Here is a 13,898-nt window from a genome sequence, read left to right on the forward strand (position 1 = left end):
ACTGACAAACCATCTCCGCTCAGAATCGTTTTCCTTTTACAATGATATTATATCATTGAATTCAAGTGTAATACAATCCATCATACATTGACACACTTGTAACGTACTGTACAGTAGAGCAAAATCCACTTACCTGCTTTTTTAAATTTGTTTTGTACATATTATTATTTAATACCAATTAAAAACTCGAAAATTTTAAATCGTCTTATAAATATGGTATATTTATTTAATAAAGAATAATTGGGTGGTGTGGGAGGCTTTGCCCCCCCACGGCTCAGTTTTCTGAAAATTATCTGGACCCTCCCCATAACAAATTCCTAAATACGCCACTGCCATCCACCTATTCGAGCCACAGGTAGTATAACACTTAAAAAATGATTCTGTAATGTTTTCCTGTACTCATTGACATGTCAAAACCATAATATTCAAGATTGTACTGAACGCACTGTTACGAACCCTAAACTCCGTCATGCTATTTATTGTTTGATCAGCTATCTTTAAAGGTGCTGGCCAAAGGTTCATGTCAGGATCATCAATTATACCCTCATACCTTTTGCTGTAATTTTGTGATAACATTTCTTTACATTTAACTCTCAACAATTCTTGCGTTTTAGACGCTTCTCTGAAATTTTAAAAACAGTCATCGATAAATAATGAATTCATTATTTAAATATTCTTCATGTGGTTACTTGTAAAATTCATTGACTGTTTTTTCTATTTCCGATAAACTGAGAGTATCAAAATCACCACGCATCCATAAATTCTTTTTCAAAAACCAACGATAGGAAAATGTAATTAGGTCGACAAATGGCCTCGTGAAATCCTACGAAAAATAAATAAATATCTTGACACACGTAATATTTTATAGTAGACATTTATCACAATAATAATAAAAAAATTAACATTGAAATAATAATTGACGATTTTTTAAGTATTAATAGTATTATTTATATAGATCACAAGAATTAAAATGCGAATATATTTTTTTATTAATTAACAGTAAATAATTGAATTTTGTCATCTGATCATAAAAAATCATTGAACATATTAAACCTAATATTATAGTTTTATTTGTATTTATAGACATACTTTTATTTCATCGAGTTCCGGAAATGTGCTAATAGGTTTGCTGAATAGCTCTTCTTCTCTATTAATCCAAGACACCGTTTCGTCGAATTTTTCGATTTTTCTTTGCAATGTGTTAACGAACTACAAAAAATATATTATTAACTATAGTACTTTTTGTGTTGAAAGAAATAATATGTTAGACATTACTAATTTGTATTCATAGAGTTTGTCGACGTCGTCAATACGGTCCAAAAACGTAAGACTTGGTGCAAACGCGTCCAAATCATAATTTAACGTACTAATCACTTTTGCCAGAGTCTCTTCTGCATTCGATTTCCCAGCCTCATATATAGTAGAATATTTAAAAAATACGGGTGATATATTCTGTATCCATTTTATGGCGGATGCGTGCGTTTCCCAAAACTCTTTGGGCAGCACGGCGTACTGAGATATGTTGCACGCAACTACGGTCAAATCTTTTACTGTATCGATCATCTCTGTCATAAACGTAGTACTAGCATAAAGCATGTAATCACCAAGTGCTAGAAACTCTTCAGAATTTTTCGGTTTGGATATGGCGCGTGAAACCATTTCGTGGAATTTATAGCACACCCTGAGGAAATTATTATTTATTATTACAGCTAAAAGTTTTGCAATAAACAGTAATCAAATCATAAACTTACCAAGCTAATGAAGGCCTAATATATGTGTTCGTGAGTGTTATGCAAGTGAACAAAACATTAATAGTTATTAAACTAGTAAATATCATAATAAATAAAAATAAACGCCTTACTTTTCGTCATTGCTAAGTTGCTTCATAACGGTGTGGTCGATAATCTGATCCATATAGCTTTTGGCCAAATCACATATGTGTTTCTTCATGTCAATCTGATCGATACTATAACAATGAACGATGTATCATTATTGAAATCAAATGAGAATTATAATGTTTACTTTACTTTCCAAGTTCAAAGTTCCAATCGTCTACTAACTCTGTAGCCCTATTCCTGTAGCTCTGAAATAAATCTAACTTTTGTAACAATTTGTCATACGAATGATACTCCTGAAGATATACGAAAAGATTTTCTGGCTGTTTTTCATTTACAACGTCACTGAAATCATTATCTTTAAACGATACACCATAAATGAGAATAGATAAAATTTGGTTATCGATTGAAGCCCTACCCATTTTCTCTAAATATGCTGTCAAATCTTTATACATAACATTCAGCTTTTCTGCTAAATCAGCTTTTGCTCTGTCCAAATATTGTTTTTCACGCCTAATAGAAATAAATTGAGAGAACACTGGTACACCAAAGCGATACTCCAAAGACGGTAATTCACTAACTGCGGTATTTATCTAAATTAAATGCGATTATAATAATTAACCAATTCAATAATAAAAATATTAAACACGTTTTTTCTTTTATTTCTAATATTTATTTACGGCCTTTGGACCAAATATTTGATCATATAATAACATAAACAATATAGGTACACGGTACGTACGCAAAATTGTTTAAATTCCAAAAATTTGAATTTTCTTCATTTTAAACCTATACCTATGAGAAAATATGTTTTACATGCCATTGAAATTAACTTTCAAAAATAACTTTATTATACTAAAGAATTTAACAGTACTTGTGAGTTGTGGTAAAAAGTAATTTGTTAAGTTAATATGTTATCACATCCCAAAAATACTAAAATTTAAGTTACAACTTAAAATTAATGAAAAAAATACATTACATTAATTTTAATATGATGTAATATCGTTTAGATATATACAAACGCCTCGTGTTATCTATCAAATTCAATTTTAAAACAATTACGTTTTAATTGAAACCCATTGTGAGTGAAGTTATTGAAACTATATTTTTTTTAGATTATTTAATGGATAAACTACCTATATTAATATAATGTTTTGTTATAAATATTAAATTTAAATATATATTATAGACTCCATAGATAAAAGGTTATTTTTTGGTTTTAAAATAGAAATTAAGTAAAAATCAAACTGTGACATTCATACAATTATACTCACTAATAATAATACCTAATGAATAATAATAATTAATAACAATACAATATCTTTCACTATTACAAATTTAAACTAAAATTGCACCGATTTTCAATAAAATAATAACATAAAATAATACCTATACAATAATTATATTATACAAGCCACAATCACTAATGCTCTCTTCTACGTATCCAATTATGCCTCAATATGACAATATCCATCTTGTCTCCGACGTAGCAATAATATCTGAACAAGAGATAATTGAACTTTACGCCCAAACCCACTTGGTAGTAAAAGGCTATCATATGAAAGTTTTACACGATGACCCTCTGAGGTGACTGAAGTGACGTTGATGACGAAATCTCAATATCGTTTCATTAATAAAATGTAAATAGCCAAGAGTGTATATGTTTTGGGGTATTACCCCTTGGGTAATTTCCCCACCCCCCCTCCCACTAAATTGCTAGCATGTCATCGAATAGTTAATTTTAATCATCAGTTTTTCTTATTGTAAATTAATTACAGATTTTAAAAATTAAATAAAGAAAAGAAAAATAATAACATATTAATGAATAGGTAGCTATTTTGATATACTATACCTAGTCTGTAAAAACTTTAGCGTACCTATATATTAATAATATGTTCATACATATAATAGTAATGAATAAAAAAATTAAGCATATCTACGCTTATACATTTTATCGAATACAATAAGTGAGGTAAATAGAAAAAACCACATCTAATTTAATTTTTACTATTTAGTGGCATTAAGTCGCTGGAAATTTAATTTTTAATACTCACTAAATTCAAAACCGAACAATATTGATCACATATTTCGCTAACACTTGGTGTGCTGATACATTTAGATCCATCAAAATGTAACTTGAAATTTAGTTTGGGCGCTGTTGACACATTTCCAAATACTTTTACTATGTGATCTATAGACTTTAAAATCATACGTTCCATCTGTAAATAAAATAAAAACAAATATAATATTTAAATAAATTATTATTAGCAATTTGGTGTAACCAAAATTTGGTGTGCCAACTGGCACAGTTTAATTTTTAAATGGTACATTAATATGTATGTATTACAATATAGACGATATTTGTGGTATACCACAAATAAAAATGTATGGTATAGATTGTTGTATACCGTTCACACTTGTTGTGTGTGCCAATATTACTTTCTGCTTAAATAGTTTAATGTTTCATATTCGTAATAATAGGCCAACGAAGCAAATGAGCTGAGGCAGCACTTAGCAAAATAATATTTAAGAACGTATGCACCACGGTAGAGGGAGGCCGGTGTGTTTTTAAGCGATTCATCGAGATTCGTATTTTTGTGTGTTTGTTTCATGTTTAATAAAGTTATTTAACAGTGTGAATATTGTCAACGATTATTTTGTGTATCATCGAGAGATAGGCATACGACACACTCAACTATATAATAAGTTCATAGCATTTTTTTTCCTAAAAAATTAATTCAACCGTCTACATGGACAATTAGGATTAGGTTAGAGCATAGTACATTATAATAATATACTTCTGACTTCTAAAAATAAGTGAAAAAATGTGAAAAATACACAATTGGTTTTAAGAACTTAAGACTAAAAAATTGACTTTTCACGATATTTCAATTTGGATGCAAACTATGAAAACATGAAGTACATATGTAAAATAAAATGATTTAAAAATTTTAAAAAATTGCTTGACAATTGAAATATTGTAAGAAAACTAATATAAAAATACCAATAATTTAAATTATAATGAATGTTACTTGTTATATAATACAAGAAAATAATACGTGTATTATTTAGATAAAAATTCAAAAGTTTCAAAAGTACCTATTTTACATTTAATCAAACTCATTAGCTTAAGCCTAAATGTCATCTTCTTAGTAATACAAATTATTAAAAAATAAATAATAAATAATAGTAAATAAATAAACGCCTAAAATAATTAAATTTAACAAATATATAAAAGTTCAATACATTTTTATAATTGGAAACTATAAACATTATAACAGATAATATTCTTGACTTTGTGTTTATTAAAAGTCAATAGGGCAATTCGCTCTAATATTAAAAACTATAAGTAACAACACAATATTGGTTTTTCTGAACGCAAATTTGATATGTTGCAATCAGGTCAGAGAGAAAACAAATAGTGTGCTGGATTAAGTAGTATAGAGCTGGCCTTAGGTTTGTGCCAGCGAGACCCCTGACCAGACCTCACATTATAAATAAATTTTATTCTAAAGGCCTTGGCTAAAAAATATTGCCCCAGGTCTCGCTTTGCCTTAAGACCGGCTCTGAAGTGGTAGCCGGTAGATAATTAATTCGTTTCCTAAAAATAAAAATAAAATTTTCTATTCATTCAAATATAGACACATAAAGTTACACATTTCGTAGCAACACTTATAGGTACCTACTTTGATATTTTTACATATTATAATGGTATAGGCGACACATGGCAAACATATGTACATACTAGAGGTGCCGAAATTTAATATTTTAATAATATAAATGGAATTTATAAGACTGGTATCGTCAAAACAAAGTTGCATTGGAATATAAGTACACTCATGAACCATTAATTTTTCTATTGCTACCTCACACAATGTTTCTGGTGTTAGAAGGCGCAATTGTACCACCCTCATTCCCCCCGAAAAAAATCCGCCTATGGATAATATATATGTGTATGAATAAATTCAACAATAATTTCAAAATGTAATTGCATAGCATACTTCTAAGCTAATTATAGTAGTGACACCTTTAAGAAACTGTGGAAGTGCATTCAATGCCAAGCCATCTAATGCTCCTCTCTTCGTCAAAATTAATATAACCTTTTTATACCAATCTTTAACCAGGTAGGTGTCTTGTTTCCGAAAGTCGTGTTCCAAAGTAGCCATTAGGTCGTCGAGGTCTCGAGAAAATTCGTCAAATCTAAAAATTATATCAAATCTCACGATACTTTCAAGATACTATACCTATAATAATATATTACGCTACGAGTCAAATATTACTTATATAATTCTGCATTAATCATGGTCCTGGGAACTTGACGTTTCGTAAAATACAGTATGTTGATGGTAGTTGGGTGAGTGGTATGTAAACGTTTTATCAAGAGCTTTTTTCTTTTCAAAAATAATGGATAATTTTTTGTCTTACCTCCTAATCTACAAGAGTTCAACATAATTTAAAAATGTATGCAAAGGTAAAATTAATAAAATAAACTCACACTGTAGTTAACGGCTTTTCTAGCTGTTTTTCCGGTATCGGAAGATTAGGACTCGGAATAGGCTTCACAATACCATCAACTTGCAACTTTTTCAGCACTTTAATGTAATCAGCCTTTACTTCGTCTATCAAGGATGCCAACACTCTGGTTCTTTTTAAGCGCGCCGTCTTTGATTTCTAATTAAGTAATTAGTTGATTAATCGTTCAGAAACACATGAATGTATACCAATAATCTATGTATTATTATTTAAAAACATTTCGCACTTCAATTATATTTTCTATCCATGATTCTTGCATCGGGGTGGGTTCTATGGCATTAGCATATCCCTTTAGTTGCTTGCGGTAGTAGATCTGTGGCATCTTAACTTCTTCTTGGCGATCAACTGTCGTCGATTTCCCAGCCATCATCAAGTCGATTTTCTGAGTTACGGCGCATTCATTCCTAAACACAGTGGAAAAATTAAGTGGGTAGCTTGCACTTCTGTTATTTTCACATTCAGGCCAATGAATAACTTACATATAATTTTTAATTATAGTCCTACGATCACTGATTGTTTGGCTTTTATTCAACATTTTGCCTTTGTTCAAGTATTTACTGATGTCGGGAATTTTCGGCAGTTTCGGAACAACTGGAACCGTATCGAGTAACTGTCTAATCTCTCTTTCTTCAGTGTTATCGGTATGATCATTAAACTCGATCGCATACGCCCTACGAGGAAGTATTGTAGAACGGCGAGGAATATCTGAAATGTTTCTCTTTGGTTTTGTTTGCGGTTTTGAAGTCGGTGAATTAGGTGGTAATAAATATTCTTTACTCATTGTGACGAATGAAAATAAATATATGATTTACAATAATATGTTGATCCAAAACGATAGAAATGTTTGATAATCATCTGCAGACAGATATGAAACAATAATTCCAATCATGTATATTTTAATTTATGACCAAATTATGAGGTATTAATGTATTCAATATTTGTATGAACTAAAATAAATATCAAACATTCACACAACGGCATTCCAATTTACATAGATTCAATGTTGTAACAGTAACCTACCTACATACTAATTACTACTTTAGATTCTTTTGTTTTCGTTTTTTGTATTTTTTAAACACTAAGGTAGTTATATAGTTTATATAGTTTAATAAATAGGATCCATCAAATATATTTTGTTTAAAACAATGTACCTATACATTCAGTGGTGTACCCAGGAGGCAAGGAGGCTTCAAACCAAACATTTTTATATATCATTTAAATAATTGAATAATAATATCACATATCCATAGTTGTGGATACATAAAACCAATTTTTAAAAAAAAGATTATTTTTGTTTAGAGCAAAATAAGTTATAGTCAGGCCAAAACACAATCTTGATAAATTTTAGATAGATATACATAAGCATACCTCAAATGAGTAATGACGACTCTGGTTTAATTGTTTGTAGTTTTATACTTTTTAAAATAAAATGTTATATTAGTATAATATAACCTAGTATATTCTGCAGTTAGATATTTATTATTTTAATGTGCAGGTACCTAGGTTTAAATTTTTTTTCTGATCCCTCCTCCCTTACAAAAAATATGTATACGCCACTGGGTTACGCCACATAGTAATAATGACCTAGTATAAGGTAGGTAACGGATATCAAATTCTGATTTACTTTGTTTAGCCCCCCCCCTCCCATTGAAAAGTCCTGGGTACGCCACTGTATACAAATATTCATATAATGCTTCAAAAACATAAACTGAATTATTAGTTTTATATTTTACAATATAAACATTAAACATAGTTACGAATATTAGTATAGGTATATAATGAATTATAGTATCATAATACACGTACCTACCTACCTACCTATTGTTATGATTCCTTTAACATTAGTGCATAGCACATTTATATAATACCTATAGGTACAATAACAATAACAATAATACATTTACAATATACTAAGATTTATATACAACAATATTATTTAATAATTTAAAAAGAGAAGGAGGGGTTCACATTGGCAAGGGACATACGCCAAATAATTTAATTTAACATATTATAGTTTGTGGAGGATAGTAGAATGGAAAAAGGTACAAAATATCAGACAGATTGTTGAGGTACCTATTAACATTATCTTCACATTTTATGATTCAAAATTAAAATTAAAAAATAACAATAATTGTTGGTAATGTTATAATTTATATTTTTTTTATCGGTTAAAAGTAACTTTTATATTTTAATAAAGACTAATCATTTTTTTTTTATACTTTATTAATTAAAATCAAAGTTTTAACCACTTTATAGTTGTTTTAATCACTCCGAAAAAGTATAAATATTAATTACTATTTCTGAAACAAATTTAACAAAATGTAAAATAATTAATAATTATATTTCAATTTGTAAACGAAAATATACGATAACCAAACATATTTTGTTCGATTAAAAGTTCGTGGACCTTAATGATATCATGTGTTCTCTAGTATGAGGAGTAGATGGAGTTAAATAAATCAAACCATTAATAAATGTACTTTCAAAGTTAAAAACAAATATATTTATTTTCAGCTGAATGATATGACATGACATCCAATGTCACATGACTATTGGATCCACTGCACCAACTGAACAATATTCACAAGTTCGTTTAAATGAGTAAACAAATATTTATCATAGAGCTATACCACTCGCTATGTATTTATAACATTTAATATGTCTTGTATACTCTTGTTATATCGAAAGCATTTGGAGGAAAAAAAATTGTAATAATAAAAAGAGTAGAACACCATGCACGGGCCACGGGTGCGTGTAAACCGTTGATAAGGGTCTATGTAAAATCTGAAGGAAATTATACGCAGGTAGAAATTTTTTTGTATCACTTTTAATTAAGTAAAAAATACTTACCGATTTCCATCGGTTTAATTGGTAGCTGATGGTGATTACATTCATTCGAATATTATACCCAATACTTAAACGTTAGTCATTGCGCCTGTTGTAGTGACTACGAGAACAGTTGTATTAGTCCCAAATAGATCAAACAGTATAACAATATTATTATTATTACCGATCGTAACCAAGGGGTTGTGTTTGTTATACGACGCCGTTCGTAACCACCCTCGTCAGTAATTTGTTTTTCGATAACGAGGCAGAATATTACAATGAATAATATTAATAATATTATAATATAAGCAACACTCGAGCCACTGCTTTCGCCGGACGTGGCCGAAGCAAAATATTATTAATTAATTATATTTTCTTTAAAATGTATAATAATATTTTACCTAATAATATTATAATAGGTGTACCTACCTACACCACACCGCGGCAGTATTTGCACACGGTGTGTATTTTGGTAAGTTTACGGTCAAACTCGTCGGCTAGTTTAAGTTTGCATTATTTATACCGTGGGTTGCGGCACCGGTGAAGTTGTTAGGTACCTAAATATATAGTAACTGTGTGTGTGTGTGTGTGTGTGTGTGTGTACCAACGGCAAACTAAATTCCAAGTGTTAATTATATAGATTGAAATTGTGGAACGTGCTCGCGGTATTTTTACAAGACGCCCATTTTCAACTCGCGGGTAGAACTGTATATAGTTAGAACTGCGGCAAGACGATCTCCGCATTTTAATTATTGAGTATAATTTAAATTGTGTTTCACAATTATTTATCGGTGGGCGTTTAAGCTCTATTTTTACAGAGTTCTCAGTTCTTCATATATATAATATATTTGCCTTATCGACTTCTCAATACCTATATTAATATATTATATACACGTCAATATTTATTTACAAAATATTATTAATTGCCAAAGTAATAATAATAATCATTAATTATTAGAATATTATATAAAAACCAATATTTGTTTATCATTATAGAGAAAATATTTTATTTAATATAAATGTACCTATACCTGGTTTTTCTCTAGAACTCAGTTTTTCATTTCTGAAAAGTACAGCGAAGAATCATTGATCAATTTATGACAAACTAATATTACCAACAACCTACTAATTAATAATTAGGTAGGTACCTATGTTTGTTAAAAATATCATGGTTTTTCCAAGTACACTGTAAACTACAGTACCTATCAATTTCATATGTTGTTATAATTTGAATTGTTTGATTGATTTTTTCTGCACAAGTGAGGTCTCCGTTAAAACATACAGGTCCCTAATTGGTTTTTTTGTCATTTTCGTGATAACGGGGCATTACTTGAGTACGGTGAGTAAAACGTTATCTAGAAAATACTAGGTAGGTATGTTACCTATTTGAGTTTAAGACACCAGTGACGAACTGTCTATGAGACAATGTTTATTGATTATTCACTCATTTCAATTTGAAGAACTATTGATGAAAACATTTTTAATTTAAAGGGATTCGATACCGTGATTTTCTGTTTTTGTCTAACACACACACGACATAGGATTTTAGACAGGTTCTTTGCCAATCATACCAATTGATCTAATGAAGCGATAAGAATTCTAAAAACAGATTTGAATTTGTCGTCAAGTCTACTTGAAATCAGCTTTCCCACATTTTTGATTTTTTGATTTTAACTTCTACAAAAATTAAAATACAAACATTTTTAAATACTTTGTTTTAATATGACATTTTATAAGAATTTGGGGAATAATATCAAACATGTGGGAAAGTCGATTTCAAGTAGACTTGACGACAAATTCAAATCTGTTTTCAGAATTCTTATAGCTTCTATAGATCAATTGGAATTTTTGGCAAAAAACACGTCTAAAATACTATGTCACGCATGTGGCTTTTTATTATATTTTAATTTTAACGCGAGTGATGAGTATTTAAAAATTGTAAATTGCTTGTAAATCTTAAAATACTCATTACTTGCTTTAAAATTAAAATATATTAAAAAGCCCATGAGGTTGCCTAGATAATAATCTTACCTTTAGATTTTATAAGAGGTCAATTCGCTCTAATTTTTTAATTAACAGAGCTACACATGTTCTGCTGGGCATAAAATTTGGTATGTTACGCATTTGTAACTTATTATGAAACCTATTTACGCACTTGTAAAACGGAGACAACGCATGCGGGTATCACGTCCATTTAAGAGTTTAGTATAAAATATATACCAAAGAAAAATAATTATTTTATTTTAAGGTTTTTTTTTTTAGCAACTACGTACTCAATTGATTATCCGATACGAAATTCGTTTACAATCATCAAACAACATAATCTATACACAAATGGATGTTGAGACTTGTGACTTGAGACTTTGATGCCTTATAAACAGTGTTGGGTAGTAACGTAACGAAAGTAACGCGTTGCTGTAACGACGTTACTTTGCTTGTAACGCGTTACGTAATTGCATTAGAATTATTTCCAAGTACCTAACGAAAATGTAATGGAAATTCCTTTTGAAAAGTAATTTTTATAGAATAACGCGTTACAATTTCGAATTATTAAGTACCTAAACCTACCTATTGCGAATTAAAAAAAATATATGTATAATACGGGTATTATTATGTTTACCAATCTAATATGTATATATATTTAATTTTAACTCGGCACAATTCAGTTTTCAATGGTTTTGATATTTGAAATGTCTAATTGCACTGTAAATCACGAGAACATTTAATTAAATTTATTATTTCTTTAAATAGGTTTCCTATGAATAAAGCTTATGTGGAAGACTACATTTTATATGATCCTATTAACTATACAGGTTTTATAAAGAATTTGCTTGTTCAATTTGCCTGCAGAAGATTATTGCCAAGAAATTTAAAAAAAAATTTATTTTTGTAACGAGAAAGTAATGAGTTGCTTTTCTATTTGAAAAGTAAAGTAATTTCATTACAATTTTATTTGAGTAACGAATAAAGTAACTTAATTACTTTTTAAAACTAACTTACCCAACACTGCTTATAAACCTATGGGTTACGTACTGCCGTCATAAGCCATTAAGCAAACTCCATTTTTGTCTAAATCGAGTCTTTGGTGTCTATCGATAGAAATTTTCAAGGTAATTATAAATTAAAATTAAAATTATATTTATGATATTTTATAATACATGGTAGTACCACTACACTCTCGAAATCACAATTGTTATTATTTATCGCCAACACTATCAAATTCATATAACCAGCATAAGGTGGAACCAATGAAATACGAGTAATTTTTTGCGGCAAATTTAAATTATATTTATAAGAAAATCTAGCTTCTGAAATAATAAACTAATCTGATTGTTTCCACTCTAGGCCACCATTTTATTTCGATAGTTCAACAATTGTGATTTCGATAGTGAAGTTGGTCTACCATGTATTATAATTACCTACCTTGGATATTTTAATTCTCTGTCTATTCCCGTAATAAAATTTAAAGTTTTTCAAATCAACATTTCATATACAAATTGAGAAGAAAATAACAAAGAAGGCGGTATGAATTCATTAAGATAAAAATTAAATAAGCAGTATGTCCCAATACTAAAACAAAAAGCAGTAAGTGATCTGGACTCTGGAGTTATTGCTTTTTACCCCTAGTATAATATTTTGACTATTATTGAGCTGTTTACGCAAATTGTCAGTTTTACATTTTTTTAGTTTTTTTATTATAGGTAATTGTCAATAAAATTATATTTGTTTGGTAAAAATGCGTGAAAAATTAATACAAGGCAACTGATATATTGTTACAATAGCAGTTGAAAAATATTAAAGATGCATAGGCACAAATCTTTTTATAAGCATTTAAATTTTAAAGTACAAATGTTGACAACTTTTATCAAATTTAAAATTTAATAATTACTTTGAAGTTAAAAATGTATATGTTCACGTAAATAGGTTAGGTATATATAAAATGGTGTAAAAACGTAAAATAATCTTGTAGTTAAAATTTATAAAATTTTCAACTTTTATAGCTATAAGGATTGAAAATTTAATACAAGGTTCTACATATAAATATTGTTATGTATAAATTATTTTACTCACAATAATATCATCACATATTCATAGTAAAATCAATATATCATAGGCTGAGTCTGGTCAGCTGCAGAGTCAGAGCGACATCCACCTGCCCGTTCTTTTTTAATTATTTTTAATCCAATATTATATTATATTATCTGTTTCATTAGCGTTAAACTACAATCATTCTTTCATTAGTATACTGCAGTATTATACTTGAGATATTGAGCAAGTTTACGGTCAACCTCATCGGTTGGTTTTAGTTTGCATTATTTATACCGAGGATGGTGCTTGTGCGGTGTGCGAAGTTATACCCTAAAGTATGTGTACTGACGGCAAACTATATACCAAGTGTTAATTATATGGATAGAAATGGTGGAATGTAATGTGTACAGTGTACTCACGATGTTTCAAAGGACACCGATTACAAATTGAATTGTTTTTGGTGAGGGCGCAGCATGTCGTGGATCCAGAAATACTTTAGGGGGATAAAAGATGTATAAAATCAATAAACTTAAATCCAGGAATTTTTTTATTGCAGTTGTTATGTTTAAAAACAAAGTACCTACTAATAAGTAATAATTAAAAAGCAATCTACAGCGGACATTTATATCTAAAAATCGCGGACAAATCGAAAATCGATCAGTATCAACTAGCACT

The 13,898-nt window shown here is 29.2% G+C and overlaps 2 protein-coding genes across 3 annotated transcripts in view; both read right to left on the bottom strand.

Annotated features, from left to right (window-relative positions):
* LOC100169544 (dynein heavy chain 12, axonemal) overlaps positions 1-4,553 on the bottom strand; it is a 23,661-nt gene extending 19,108 nt beyond the window's left edge. Inside the window, exons 1-9 of the mRNA XM_029489612.1 lie at positions 3,890-4,553; positions 2,254-2,428; positions 2,028-2,193; positions 1,862-1,966; positions 1,752-1,766; positions 1,276-1,681; positions 1,090-1,209; positions 690-823; positions 457-622 (exon numbers count right to left, since the gene is read on the bottom strand). Of these exons, the coding sequence (XP_029345472.1) occupies positions 457-622; positions 690-823; positions 1,090-1,209; positions 1,276-1,681; positions 1,752-1,766; positions 1,862-1,966; positions 2,028-2,193; positions 2,254-2,428; positions 3,890-4,054 (1,452 nt within the window). The 5' untranslated portion in view covers positions 4,055-4,553. The remainder of the gene's footprint in view (positions 1-456; positions 623-689; positions 824-1,089; positions 1,210-1,275; positions 1,682-1,751; positions 1,767-1,861; positions 1,967-2,027; positions 2,194-2,253; positions 2,429-3,889) is intronic.
* A 644-nt stretch (positions 4,554-5,197) lies between these two features.
* Positions 5,198-9,624, bottom strand: LOC115034242. Of its 2 annotated transcripts, XM_029490419.1 has the most exons (6): positions 9,379-9,624; positions 9,219-9,315; positions 6,848-7,223; positions 6,595-6,772; positions 6,116-6,506; positions 5,198-6,035 (listed from the first exon to the last, which is right to left on the bottom strand). In XM_029490419.1, exons 3-5 carry the CDS (start codon positions 7,147-7,149, stop codon positions 6,327-6,329), a joined length of 660 nt encoding a protein of 219 aa, XP_029346279.1. In that variant the 5' UTR covers positions 7,150-7,223; positions 9,219-9,315; positions 9,379-9,624; the 3' UTR covers positions 5,198-6,035; positions 6,116-6,326. The 2 variants fall into 2 exon arrangements, with proteins under 2 accessions (XP_029346279.1, XP_029346280.1); XM_029490420.1 differs by having other exon boundaries at positions 9,219-9,624.
* Positions 9,625-13,898: the final 4,274 nt, after the last annotated feature.

Source organism: Acyrthosiphon pisum, chromosome A2 (assembly GCF_005508785.2).
Source record: "Acyrthosiphon pisum isolate AL4f chromosome A2, pea_aphid_22Mar2018_4r6ur, whole genome shotgun sequence".
NCBI lineage: Eukaryota > Metazoa > Arthropoda > Insecta > Hemiptera > Aphididae > Acyrthosiphon > Acyrthosiphon pisum.

What these genes read in the sequence shown, in the direction of transcription:
- LOC115034242 (XM_029490419.1), bottom strand. Translation starts at nt 7,149, where the DNA reads ATGAGTAAAGAATATTTATTACCACCTAATTCACCGACTTCAAAACCG. An exon ending in ACTATAATTAAAAATTATAT is followed by an intron (nt 6,773 to 6,847) that starts GTAAGTTATTCA and finishes CACTGTGTTTAG; the next exon opens with GAATGAATGCGCCGTAACTC. An exon ending in GGATAGAAAATATAATTGAA is followed by an intron (nt 6,507 to 6,594) that starts GTGCGAAATGTT and finishes TTACTTAATTAG; the next exon opens with AAATCAAAGACGGCGCGCTT.